The following is a 12,577-nucleotide window of genomic DNA, read 5'->3' as shown; positions in this document are numbered from 1 at the left end:
ACTAAAGGGATCAATACAACAAGAAGATATAATCCTGGTAAACATATATGCACCCAATGCAGGAGCACCAAAAAAAATAAAAAAACTGCTGGAAGATATCAAAGGAGAGATCAACAACAATACAATCATAGTAGGGGACTTTAATACACCACTGACATCACTGGATATATCCTCTAGACAAATTATCAGCAAAGAAACAGCAATCCTCAATGACTCAAGAGATCAGATAAACTTAATTGACATCTTCAGAACACTTCACCCCAAAGCCACAGAATATACATTCTACTCAAGTGCTCATGGGACAGATTCAAAAATAGACCACATATTGGGTGACAAACAAAGTCTCCCCAAATTCAAGAAGATTGAAATCATACCAAGCATCTTCTCAGACCACGATGGTATAATATTAGAAATAAACTACAATAAAAACAACCCAAAATACTCAAACACTTGGAAGCTGAATAGCATGTTATTAAATATTGATTGGGTTACCGATGACATCAAAGAAGAAATTAAAAACATCCTGGACACTAATGACAATGAAAACACAACAATCCAAAACCTATGGGACACAATGAAAGCAGTCCTGAGAGGGAAGTTTATAGCTCTACATGCCTACCTCAAAAAACAAGACAAAATGGTAGTAAATCATCTAACTCGACAACTCAAAGAATTAGAAAGAGAGCAACAATAAAACCCCAGAGTGAGCAGAAGGAAGGAGATAATAAAGATTAGAGCAGAAATAAATGACATAGAGACCAAAAAAAACAATACAGAAAATCAATGAAACCAAGAGCTGGTTCTGTGAAAGGATAAATAAGATTGACAAACCTCTAGCCAGGCTCACCAAGAAGCAAAGAGAGAGGACCCAAATAAACAAAATCAGAAATGATAGAGGCGAAATAACAACAGACTTCACAGAAATACAAATGATTGTTAAAAAATACTATGGACAGCTCTACTCCAACAAACTAGACAACCTGGAGGAAATGGACAAATTCCTAGAAAAATACAACATTCCAAAACTCAATCAGGAAGAATCTAAAAATCTCAATATTCCAATAACTATGGAAGAAACTGAAGCAGTCATCAAAAAGCTTCCAGCAAACAAAAGCCCAGGACCAGACGGCTTCACAGGGGAGTTTTACCAAAGATTCAAGGAAGAACTAAAACCTATCCTCCTCAGACTACTACAAAAATTCCAAGAGGAAGGAACACTTCCAAGCTCATTCTATGAAGCCAGCATCGCCCTCATACCAAAACCAGGTAAAGACAACACAATGAAAGAGAATCACAGGCCAATATCCCTCATGAACATAGATGCCAAAATCCTCAACAAAATCTTTGCAAATCGGATCCAGCAGTACATCAGAAAGATCATACACCATGACCAAGTAGGATTTATCCCAGGGATGCAAGGATGGTACAATTTCTGCAAATCAATAAACGTGATACACCACATAAACAAATTGAAAGAAAAAAAACCACATGGTCATATCAATTGATGCAGAAAAAGCATTTGACAAAATCCAACACCCATTTTTGATAAAAACTCTCAGCAAGGTGGGAGTAAAAGGATCATACCTCAACATAATAAAAGCCATATATGACAGGCCCACAGCCAACATCATACTCAATGGACAAAAACTAACACCATTTCCCCTAAGAACAGGAACAAGACAGGGATGCCCACTCTCACCACTCCTGTTCAACATAGTACTGGAAGTACTAGCCATTGCAATTAGACAAGAAGAAGAAATAAAAGACATCCAAATTGGAAAAGAGGAAGTAAAACTGTCCTTATTTGTAGATGACATGATATTATACATACAAAACCCTAGAGACTCCTTCAAAAAACTACTAGACTTAATACATGAATTTAGCAATGTAGCAGGATTCAAAATTAACCCCAAGAAATCTGAGGCATTTCCATACACCAATAGTGAACTTTCAGAAAGAGAGATTATAAAAACAATCCCATTTACCATCGCACCAAAAAAATTAAGATATCTAGGAATAAACTTAACTAAAGAGGTAAAAGACCTCTACTCAGAAAACTACAGGACATTGAAAAAAGAGATTGAGGAAGACATAAACAGATGGAAGAACATACCGTGTTCATGGATTGGTAGAATCAACATCATTAAAATGTCCATACTACCCAAAGCAATCTATAAATTCAACGCACTTCCCATTAAAATACCAATGGCATACTTCACAGACCTAGAACGAACTCTCCAAAAATTCATCTGGGATAAAAAAAGACCCCGAATAGCTGCAGCAATCCTGAGAAAGAAGAAAGTAGGTGGGATCTCAATACCAGATATCAAGCTATATTACAAAGCCACTGTTCTCAAAACTTCCTGGTACTGGCACAAGAACAGACATATAGATCAATGGAATAGATTAGAGAGCCCAGAAATTGGCCCAAACCAATATGCTCAATTAATATTTGACAAAGGAGGCAAGAACATACAATGGAGCCAAGATAGTCTCTTCAATAAATGGTGTTTGGAAAATTGGACAGATATATGCAAGAAAATGAAACTAGAAAATCAACTTACACCATACACAAAAATAAACTCAAAATGGATAAAGGACTTAAATATACAACGGGAAACCATAAAAATTCTAGAAGAATACAAAGGCAACAAAATCTCAGACATATGCCAAAGCAATTTCTTCACTGATACAGCTCCTAGGGCAGTTGAAACTAAAGAGAAAATGAACAAATGGGACTACATCAAAATAAAAAGCTTCTGCACAGCAAAAGAAACCATCAACAAAACAACAAGAAAACCCACTGCATGGGAAAACATATTTGCCAATGACATATCTGATAAGGGCCTAATCTCCAAAATTTATAGGGAACTCATACAACTTAACAAAAGGAAGATAAAGAATCCAATCAAAAAATGGGCAAAGGACCTACATAGACACCTTTCAAAAGAGGACATTCAGAAAGCCAAGAGACATATGAAAACATGCTCAAAGTCACTAATCATCCAAGAGATGCAAATCAAAACAACAATGAGGTACCATCTCACACCTGTCAGACTGGCTGTCATCAACAAATCAACAAATGACAAGTGCTGGAGAGGATGTGGAGAAAAAGGAACACTTGTGCACTGCTGGTGGGAATGCAGACTGGTGCAGCCACTATGAAAGACAGTATGGAGTTTCCTCAAAAAACTAAAAATGGAACTCCCATTTGACCCTGTGATCCCACTTCTAGGAATATATCCCAAGAAACCAGAAACACCAATCACAAAGGATATATGCACCCATATGTTCATAGCAGCACAATTCACCATAGCTAAGATCTGGAAACAGCCTAAGTGCCCATCAGTAGATGAATGGATTAGAAAACCGTGGTACATCTACATGATGGAATACTATGCTGTTGTAAAAAAGAAGGAACTCTTATCATTTGCTACGGCATGGATGGAACTGGAGAGCATTATGCTAAGTGAAATAAGCCAGTCAATGAAGGAAAAATACCACATGATCTCACTCATTCATGGATAATAGAGACCATCAAAAACTTTTGAACAATAATAGATACAGAGGCAGAGCTGCCTCAAACAGATTGTCAAGCTGCAGCGGGAAGGCCGGGGAGGGTTGGGAGGCAGGAGGGAGGGGGGTAAGAGATCAACCAAAGGACTTGTATGCATGCATATAAGCATAACCAATGGACATAAGACAATGGGGGGTAGGGGAGGCCAGGCGATTGTCAAGGGCGGGGAAAAAAAAAGACACATATGTAATACCCTTTGTAATACTTTAAGCAATAAAAAAATAAAAATAAAAGAGAACAAAAAATGCAAAAAAACAAAAACAATAATACTTGACAAAATGTAAGGACACGAGTCACACAAATGCAGTGTTATGGATTTCATCTCTCCATCTGGGACACATTCAACCCTATTTTAAATGTTGTTATATCATGCTGTTATTATTTATTTATTAATCAATTTATATATTATTTTCATATACATTTACTAATTTTCTTTCATCTCTGACACTTCTATTATAGAGAAATGGCAAATAATGATATTAAAATATTTCTTCTAATTAATTTCCTTTCAATGTGCACGAATTCATGCACCAGACCACTAATATTATTATAATCAGTGTCAAAGGTATCAGATTTCAATGAATATCTAAATTATTCATTGAAAGTGTCTGTCCAATGTATTCTGGCCAAAACTATCAATATTCTATTAGACATTTTCAGGAAGAATAAATAAATTATTTTCCTACCAGTAGGGAAAGGTATTCCTTCCCTATGCCTGAATTGCTGTGCTCAGTTCCAGTTGATAAAACTAGAAAATGAGTGGAGAGAATGGTAACTTAAATACAATATGCATGGAGGAAACTGTGATCAAATCAATAAAACTCTCAATAGAATAATCAAGATGAAATATTTTTTATAATTTTTAATATTTTTTTTGGATGAAATGATAGTTCTTGAAACCTGAAGGAGGGACACTGAAGGCAAAGAGTGCCAATAGAAACCACAGGATTTCACTAACTCCAAAAAATACAGCTTGTGGAAAATACAGTCACTACACATAGTTACAGATGTATCATCACTTTATCTCCTACTCTTTCTCTTCTTAGGTTCTCCTTTCTAAGTGTCTACATACCTTTTTTATTTTCAAATAATTAATCAATAAATCCTGCATTGTTACCATTAGTATCAGAATGGATGACATCCACAAACTTTGCATCAGTGTAATGTAATCTGTCATTTGATGGTTTTCCAGAGAATTTTGGCCCAGCAGGGTCAAGTCCTGAAAGTCAACAAAGAAACTATAAATCTATTATTCAAGTTCTACTATAATGTTCACCAGATCATATGCTTGCATTATTATTACATCATAAATATTAACCTGTATAGTTTTAGCTTAAACCTGTCTAAAAACAAATTTAAAGATAAATAAAATTGGATGAATAGCAAGTATCTTTACTATGTTAATAACTAGAGGCCCGGTGCATGAAATTCGTAGGCCTGTGCCTTCTCAAAGTCCGGGACACCTAAGGGGATGTCCGCCTGCCAGGTTAGGGGATTGGGCCTAAACCAGCAGTCAGACACCCCTTTCGCAGTCCAGGGCTCTCGCAGTCTTGGACTCCTCTCTCATTACCGCCTACCTGTAGCAGAGACGGGAGAGGCTCCCACCACTGCTGCTGGGCTCACCAGCCATAAGCCCAGCCTCTGACTGAGTGGCACTTCCACTGACCACAGGGGACAGCTCCTGCCTTGAATGTCTGCCCCCTGGTTGTCAGTACTTGTCATAGCGACTGGTCATTCCACCATTTGGTTTATTTGCATATTAGGGTTTTATTATATAGGATACTTTTATCAATTTTCAGAGTTTATCAACAATACAGTATTAAGTATCACTAGAGGTGCCTCAACAAAATATTGTAGGTTTTAGCAATTTTATTTAAGAAGTAATTAGGAAAAAATGGTAGAACTTTAATAATAAATAACTACTACAACTTCTGAAGGGGGAAAAATCAATCCCAGTCCTGCGCATTATTAGTTCATCCTGGATCTATCTATAGGTCTAAAATAATGTTAGGCATCAGATGTAATTTGGGCTATGGGATACATTTTTTACTGTTTATATTTAAATAAACATTTATCATTTACTTCTCACAAAAGTTTACCACACACATAATAAAAATATATTAAAAGTTCCATGAAATATGAATACATTTCTGATATATTTTAAATTCTGAGTAAAAAGTCTAGGCCAGTGATGGCGAACCTTTTGAGCTCGGTGTGTCAGCATTTTGAAAAACCCTAACTTAACTCTGATGCTGTATCACATATAGAAATTTTTTGATATTTGCAACCATAGTAAAACAAAGACTTATATTTTTATATTTATTTTATATATTTCAATGCCATTTAAAAAAGAAAAATCAACTAAAAAAATGAGTTTGCGTGTCACCTCTGACATGCGTGTCATAAGTTCACCATCACTGGTCTAGCCTCATGATCTTCTGGATAGTGCCAAAAAAAGGAGGGAGGAGATAAAAGTCAATGCCTTGATAAAATAAACACAATGGAAGACACATCATCTTAAAAAGAGATTTTTAAAGTAAAATATAATGTTGATTATCTCAGGCCCTTCTATTATTCTTGTTTATTTAGCCCACTTACTGAATAAGGCAGAAAATTCTCTCTTCCTATAAGTGATTCTGATGTAGAAGCACCACATTTCCTGGACTTGTAAACTTTCATAATTGCTTGACATGTATAACCTTTTAAATTGGACTAATATGTGAGTAAACACACCTTAAAATAAAGTAGGTTTACCGCCAGTTGAAACTGAGTTAGCATGGCGATTGAAAAATAATATGGGCTTTGGCTGCTAGAGACCTTCATGTAAATTCTGGTTTAGCTGTTGCTAACTTTTTAACACTTTCACATTCATTCAATTAACCTCAGTTTTCACATCTGTATAATGAGAATGACACTAAAACTGATCAAGGTAAGGAAGGTATAATAAAAGCTTGTAAACATCCTAACAATCTGTACTAGTTATCCACTCCTCTCCCCCTTTGCTTAACTTCCCTAAAAACTCTATTACCTTTTATTTACACTTGAAATTATTAAAAATCTTCTATAGACATCAATCTCCTTAACTCTTAAAAAGCTAAACTGGTTGGGGAGGGATAATATCCTACCAGTTCTCAAGTCACCATTATTCTAGAGGCAGGTGAGTACTAGAATTATTGGAGGAAGTCACTTTGAAATGATATAGCCATCTAACCACTATACTGTATACCTGAAAATTATATAATTGTAATTGAAAAATAAACATTAAAAATAATAAAAAATTAAAATGAAATACTCACTGACTGGCATTTAGGTCAACTGTGAGGTCTGGAAAACCACTTGGACCCCTAGACCACTTGGTGATGAGAAATGGGGCCTTACTGGCTGGATGGCATCACAGGCAGGGAGAGAAACTGGATACCACCTTCCAGTAACAACTCTACACTAACGGAGTAGAAGCATGTTGCCCTGCCTGCTAAGCCACTTCTGTCACTGTCCCCAGAAAACTGATACATGCTTGTAGAAGATGGCAAGCAGAGAAAAAGAAGCCCTGCATTCAAATTCAGATTCTCTCACTAATTAGGTTACACCTCAGAGGTAGGAAGACCAGATGGCCCTGATTCTCCCATGATGGGTGGCTGTGCTGTGTGGTTGTGGACTCAAGAACTCAAGGGAGCACCATTTCCATCGTATCCTACAGATGTACAGAGCTCAACCAATGCAGCCATGCTCTGTGGCCTTATGGCCAATTCATCCCTACCATAAATGGAAGTCTTCCAGTACAAAAAAAATCTATAATTCTAAAAAATTTCACCAGCATTGCTAAAGGGAAGCATGAAAATCCATGTCAGCATTATTTGGTAATCAAGCTTACTGGATGAGGTAACTTTGTTATGAAAATATGAGAGGATCTGGAATCCCTTAAATTTAAATACCAACTCCCAACTCTCCTATTGTTCAAGTAAAATTTTTAAAAGAATTTAAATACATCAAATTTTCTGAAATTAAATATAGCACATTTTTATATTTTTAGTTTAAAAAAGCTTTATATTTAATGGAACAACTTTTTCTTTGTATTGTTATAACGTGTTTTTAAAATTCAAATGGGGCTGCAGAAGTTGATCTGATTCTTTTCAATACTATAAGGGTAATATGTTCATCTAAGAACCAAACAAGACTTTTAAATCTAACTAAAATAAATACTAACATTTGAATATAATATAGAAAAAATAAATATTTGTGCATTATTATTATGGCTTAAATATTATATCTATTAAAGTTTAAATAAAGTAACTTCTGATGCTTAAATATATGCGAACACATTAATTTTATTTAAAAATTTTTACCTGTTATTCTTCCAAGTTGACCTTGAAATATCTTTCCAACAAATCCACTAATATGAGCCCCTAAGCTCATACCTATGAAATGAAAATTATCAAGAGATGCTCCATGTTTCTGCAATAGAAAGTGCAATGTTACAATTTTCATTTCATAAAATCACAAATTATACCTTTTGCATCAATATTCTAAAATTTGTTATTTTTTGTAGTTTAATCCATTTCTGAAAGATAGAAAATAAGATTTTATAATTTTAAAACAACTATCTTTGTTCAACTTCTTCCATGAAATATCTGATTTTTCTCTACACATTTTTAATAATTACATTAAATTTTTATTTAAAAACTAGAGGCCCGGTGCACGAAATACATGCACAGGTGGGGTCCCTAGGCCTGGTTGGCGATCAGGGACAATTGGGGCCAGGCCGATCAGGGCAGAGCCAGAGAGGAGGTGATGGTTGCCTGGCTGGGCGTGGAAGGAACAGATGCTGGACACAGATCATCAGCTCCTCGCCACTGTGCTGTACCCTGCCTCCCCCCTCCTCCTTCCCTCGCCACCACACCACCACTGAGGCGAGCAGGCGGGTCAATCAGGGTCTGCTGGCTGGGGGCAGGGACAGGGCACAGGAGGTTGACCACTGGCCCCAAGGAGAGAGCTGGCCCTCAGCCCCCCTGGAAAAGGGGCTGAATCCACCGCCACTTGCCCCCAGTTCCCTGTCCCAGCCTGGGGGTTGGGGGAAGGGACTGTGGGAGGTTGGCCAGCCTGGGGAGGTTGGCTGTGGGAGCACACTGACCACCAGGGGGCAGCTCCTGCATTGAGTATCTGCCCCCTGGTGGTCAGTGCACATTATAGTGACTGGTCATTCCAGTCGTTCTGGCCACTTAGGCATATATATATATATATATATATATATATATATATATATATATAACCTCTGCTATCTATTATCTAGAATAATATATGTAAAATAACACATTTAATTAGTAAATCATTATATAACAATAATAATTAGACATTATTGGGGATTTACTTTGTACTAGCTACCTTGACAAGTGCTTTATAAATCTCATATTTGATATTCTCAATAGCTCTGTGAGTCATTTATTGTTATCCTATTTTTCCTAGAATGTATAAATGCAGAGTAAATATCATTTGATCTTAAGTTGCCCAAAGCCAAATGTACTATTTCTAAAAGGGAAAAATGTGTACTTCTAGTCCAAGTCTGTTTAACTCCAAAATATATTCTCATCAGATTGTGTCAAATATTCTTGGAAGACTGAACAGTGTGTATCATCATCCTCATTTCAGAGATGATAAAATGAGACTCATGGTTTTTGAGTGATTTCCCCAGATCACATCAAAGAACAATGAAATCTGATCTTTCCAGCCCAAATTTTAGACTCCTCTCTGAGCTTCAAACACCCCTCCTTGGTGGGAGAGGAGGCCAATTAAGAGCTTAAATGAGGGAGAATTTCTTCCCCCAAGTTCTCAAGAAGCAAGTGAGGGTCCATTTTACACAGTGACACATCCGATGGCTTATTGAAGATATAGAGCATTTACTTCTAATGAGAAGTTAGATGTAGGCTTTCCAAGCTCAGGGTGATCATTTTCTTCAAAATTTTCAGAGCAGTGCCCAGAAACCTGAGGGAGTATCACTTTCAAGTTTAGCACTACTGGTCCTTTCATCTCTTCCCCTTAAGATGAAGCTTTTGCAAGCAAAGCCACTCTTAGAAAAATATCTAAAACTACAAATTTTCCTAAATTTCTCTATTTCACATTCACATTTTCCATACTTTAGAGTACATGTTAATTAAAGAGCACTGCTGTAAGGAAAAAAATTAATTATGAAATTCATAGACTATCCATAAAAACAGGTGCATCAATTACCTCTCTCTAGAGGGATGGTTTGGGTTTGTCCACATTTAAGTATATAAATATTAATTAGGATAAATGATTTTTGCCAATGATTATTATATAGCAGGCACTGGTTAAGAATTAATTTTATTTAAAAGTTAAATATTGATATAAAGTCTTGTTATTCCAAATGTATAGCTAAGGAAATGAGGCAGAGAGGTTAAGCAATTGCTCAAAGTCACACAGATGATGGGATGGATTGGGTCTTTGAAACCCTCCAGTCTAGCTCCTAACCACTGCATGTAACTTCTTGGATGTGACATGCGTGCTCAATTTGAGCAGAGACTTGGAAGTTAAGCACAACACAATTCAAAGGCAGATTTCAAAGCTATGAATGTCCCCCAAATCAAATATCATCCTTCTTTCTCTCGAGTGCCCATCACCACCACCTATCTCTGGAACAGACATGGATCTCCATATGGATTGACTTAGTAAAGGCAGATGACCTAAAATTGTCCTGAATTTATTTCACTCACCCCAACCCTGGACCCTAAATGCTGGACAAATATGAATGAAACTAAGACCTGCCTCCAAGTTTGGCAGAAATAAACTACTTTTCAGTTGTTTTTCTCTATTTTTTACCAATTCACACTTGATTAGCTATAAACTATAAACATACTAGCCATGCATTAGAAAAACTATCTAAAGTATCTAATGATTATACAGTTTATTCCCTATGTCTATATAGAACCATTACTTTATCCTGAAATCTGTATAGAGTTAACAAGTTAAAATCCTAAAAGATAAAACACAATAACTTAGTCTTTAACATATTTTTTTTAAATTAAGACAGGTCATGTCTAGGCATAAAATTATCCATTTACATAAACAAAAAAGAATGGCTGCATACATTAGCACATCAAGCAGTAATTCTGAATTCTGAGAAAAAGGCATTAAGCACTAAAAGTATGAAAAAAGCATTCTTTAACAGTTTGTAGTCTTGAATAAGACACTGTATATTGTATAACGTATATAATACATAACATTCCAGACTTACCAACAGCTTCTGAATGCACTCACTCAAACTCACAGCAACTTTTCTGGTGTTTTTAACGGCTCTACTGTAAATTAATGTTGTAGCACCCCGGATCCAGTTCACTACAACTATATTCACATCATGATGATTCAAAATCCTTAGAAAGTTCTGAAGCCATGATGGAATGGAGCCCAGTGGTCTGTATCCATGAATAAGCCAGACTGTTTTCTTACTTGTGTTGAACTTAACATTAAGTGAATTATCCCGCTCCAACAGTGGCTCAGGGCAGTTTAGGTTGTTCTTTGTATACATTAACAAAAACATCTCCACGTGGGGATTAAACAAATCACTGAAGGAATCCTTTATTGATAGCTTTGTAAATTTAAGGCATGGTCTTTTATTCTCTGAAAAAAAAAAAATCAGTCAAGCTGAGTACTGATATAGTATTGGATTCCATTCCCATTGCTCTTGCAAAAAGCAAGATTGAAATTGAAGGGTGGGGAGAATTTAATTTCATTAGCACTTCAACACAATTTACTGAGTAACTACAATGTTGATTTGCTGATTATGTAAAATGAATTTTTGAACTAGAAGTATTTAAAATTTACTATAAAATATAGAAATAAATAAAATTGATTAAAATTAAGAATTATTTTATCTGTACAATATACTAGTAGCAATAGTTTGAGTAAAATTATTATTATTAATAAAGTGTGAACAGCAATAAAAGTAGATAAGTTGATTATGAGCTTTAACTATTATTCTGCAGAAAATAGTTACATACAGATAAGCATTAGAAAAAATATATTTTAACTGACTAGGGATCAAATAAATACAAATAAAAACAATAAGTTATCTTTTTCTTCCTACCAAATTAAGCAATAGTAGAAAAATCATTTTAATACTCAATATTTGTGAGGATAAATGTAACAAATATTCATTTACATGGATACTGATGTATAATACAGCATCCTTTTGACATTTTACATGTGTGTGTATATCACACAGATGATCTTAAAATATTTATTCTTCCTGATTTTCTTTCTAGGATTTATATTAATAAAATAAGCAATTATATTAAATGTAAAGTCATTAATCACAGGGTTAAGCATAAGCACACCAAAATTTAAGACACTTTAAATATCCTCTTATAAGTCTTCTCATGCATATGTTCATCTTATCTATCCTCCTACCTACCTATCTACCTATCCATCTATCTATCCAACCTAGAAGGAAACAGGGCAGAAAATAAATTACTAAGCCAAATCAATAGTAGTAGTCATTGCTGAGTTATGAAACAATGGCTGCTTTATATTTTCTTTTTTATAGTTTTTCAGAATTGTAATTATTTTTCAGAATAAGTATATAATACCAATTTTTAATAAGATTATATGCTTGTACTACTCTGAAAGTTTAACTTGGTAAGAAAATGTGAAAAAAACTCTTTCTTAATATATAAAAAATTCACAGAAGTGTTAATATACTTTATCAAAGTAATATCACTTTTTTAGAGATTTTCCCAAGAGTCCCCACACACATTAAAAAATTAACGAATATAAGTTATTTCAAAACTAGAGAAATAAAAGTTATATAAATGCCCAAATAATAATTTGATTAAGTGAAATATATATATACTAGTGGCCCAGTGCACGAAATTCGTGCACGGGGGAGGGTATGTTCCTCAGCCTGGCCTGCACCCTCTCCAATTTGGGACCCCTCGAAGGATGTCCTACTGCCAGTTTACAAGGATCGGGCCTAAACCAGCAGTCGGACAT

The 12,577-nt window shown here is 35.3% G+C and overlaps 1 protein-coding gene across 1 annotated transcript in view; it reads right to left on the bottom strand.

Annotated features, from left to right (window-relative positions):
* Positions 1–11,198, bottom strand: part of LIPI (lipase I) — a 59,955-nt gene extending 48,757 nt beyond the window's left edge. The window contains exons 1-3 of the mRNA XM_070403754.1: positions 10,824–11,198; positions 7,921–8,029; positions 4,695–4,796 (exon numbers count right to left, since the gene is read on the bottom strand). Of these exons, the coding sequence (XP_070259855.1) occupies positions 4,695–4,796; positions 7,921–8,029; positions 10,824–11,126 (514 nt within the window). The 5' untranslated portion in view covers positions 11,127–11,198. The remainder of the gene's footprint in view (positions 1–4,694; positions 4,797–7,920; positions 8,030–10,823) is intronic.
* Positions 11,199–12,577: the final 1,379 nt, after the last annotated feature.

Source organism: Myotis yumanensis, unplaced genomic scaffold, assembly GCF_028538775.1.
Source record: "Myotis yumanensis isolate MYYU_CA2020_CCGP unplaced genomic scaffold, mMyoYum1.0.hap1 SCAF_2, whole genome shotgun sequence".
Lineage (NCBI taxonomy): Eukaryota > Metazoa > Chordata > Mammalia > Chiroptera > Vespertilionidae > Myotis > Myotis yumanensis.
Note: the sequence above shows the minus strand (reverse complement) of the source record. Positions and strands in the feature narration are given on the sequence as shown.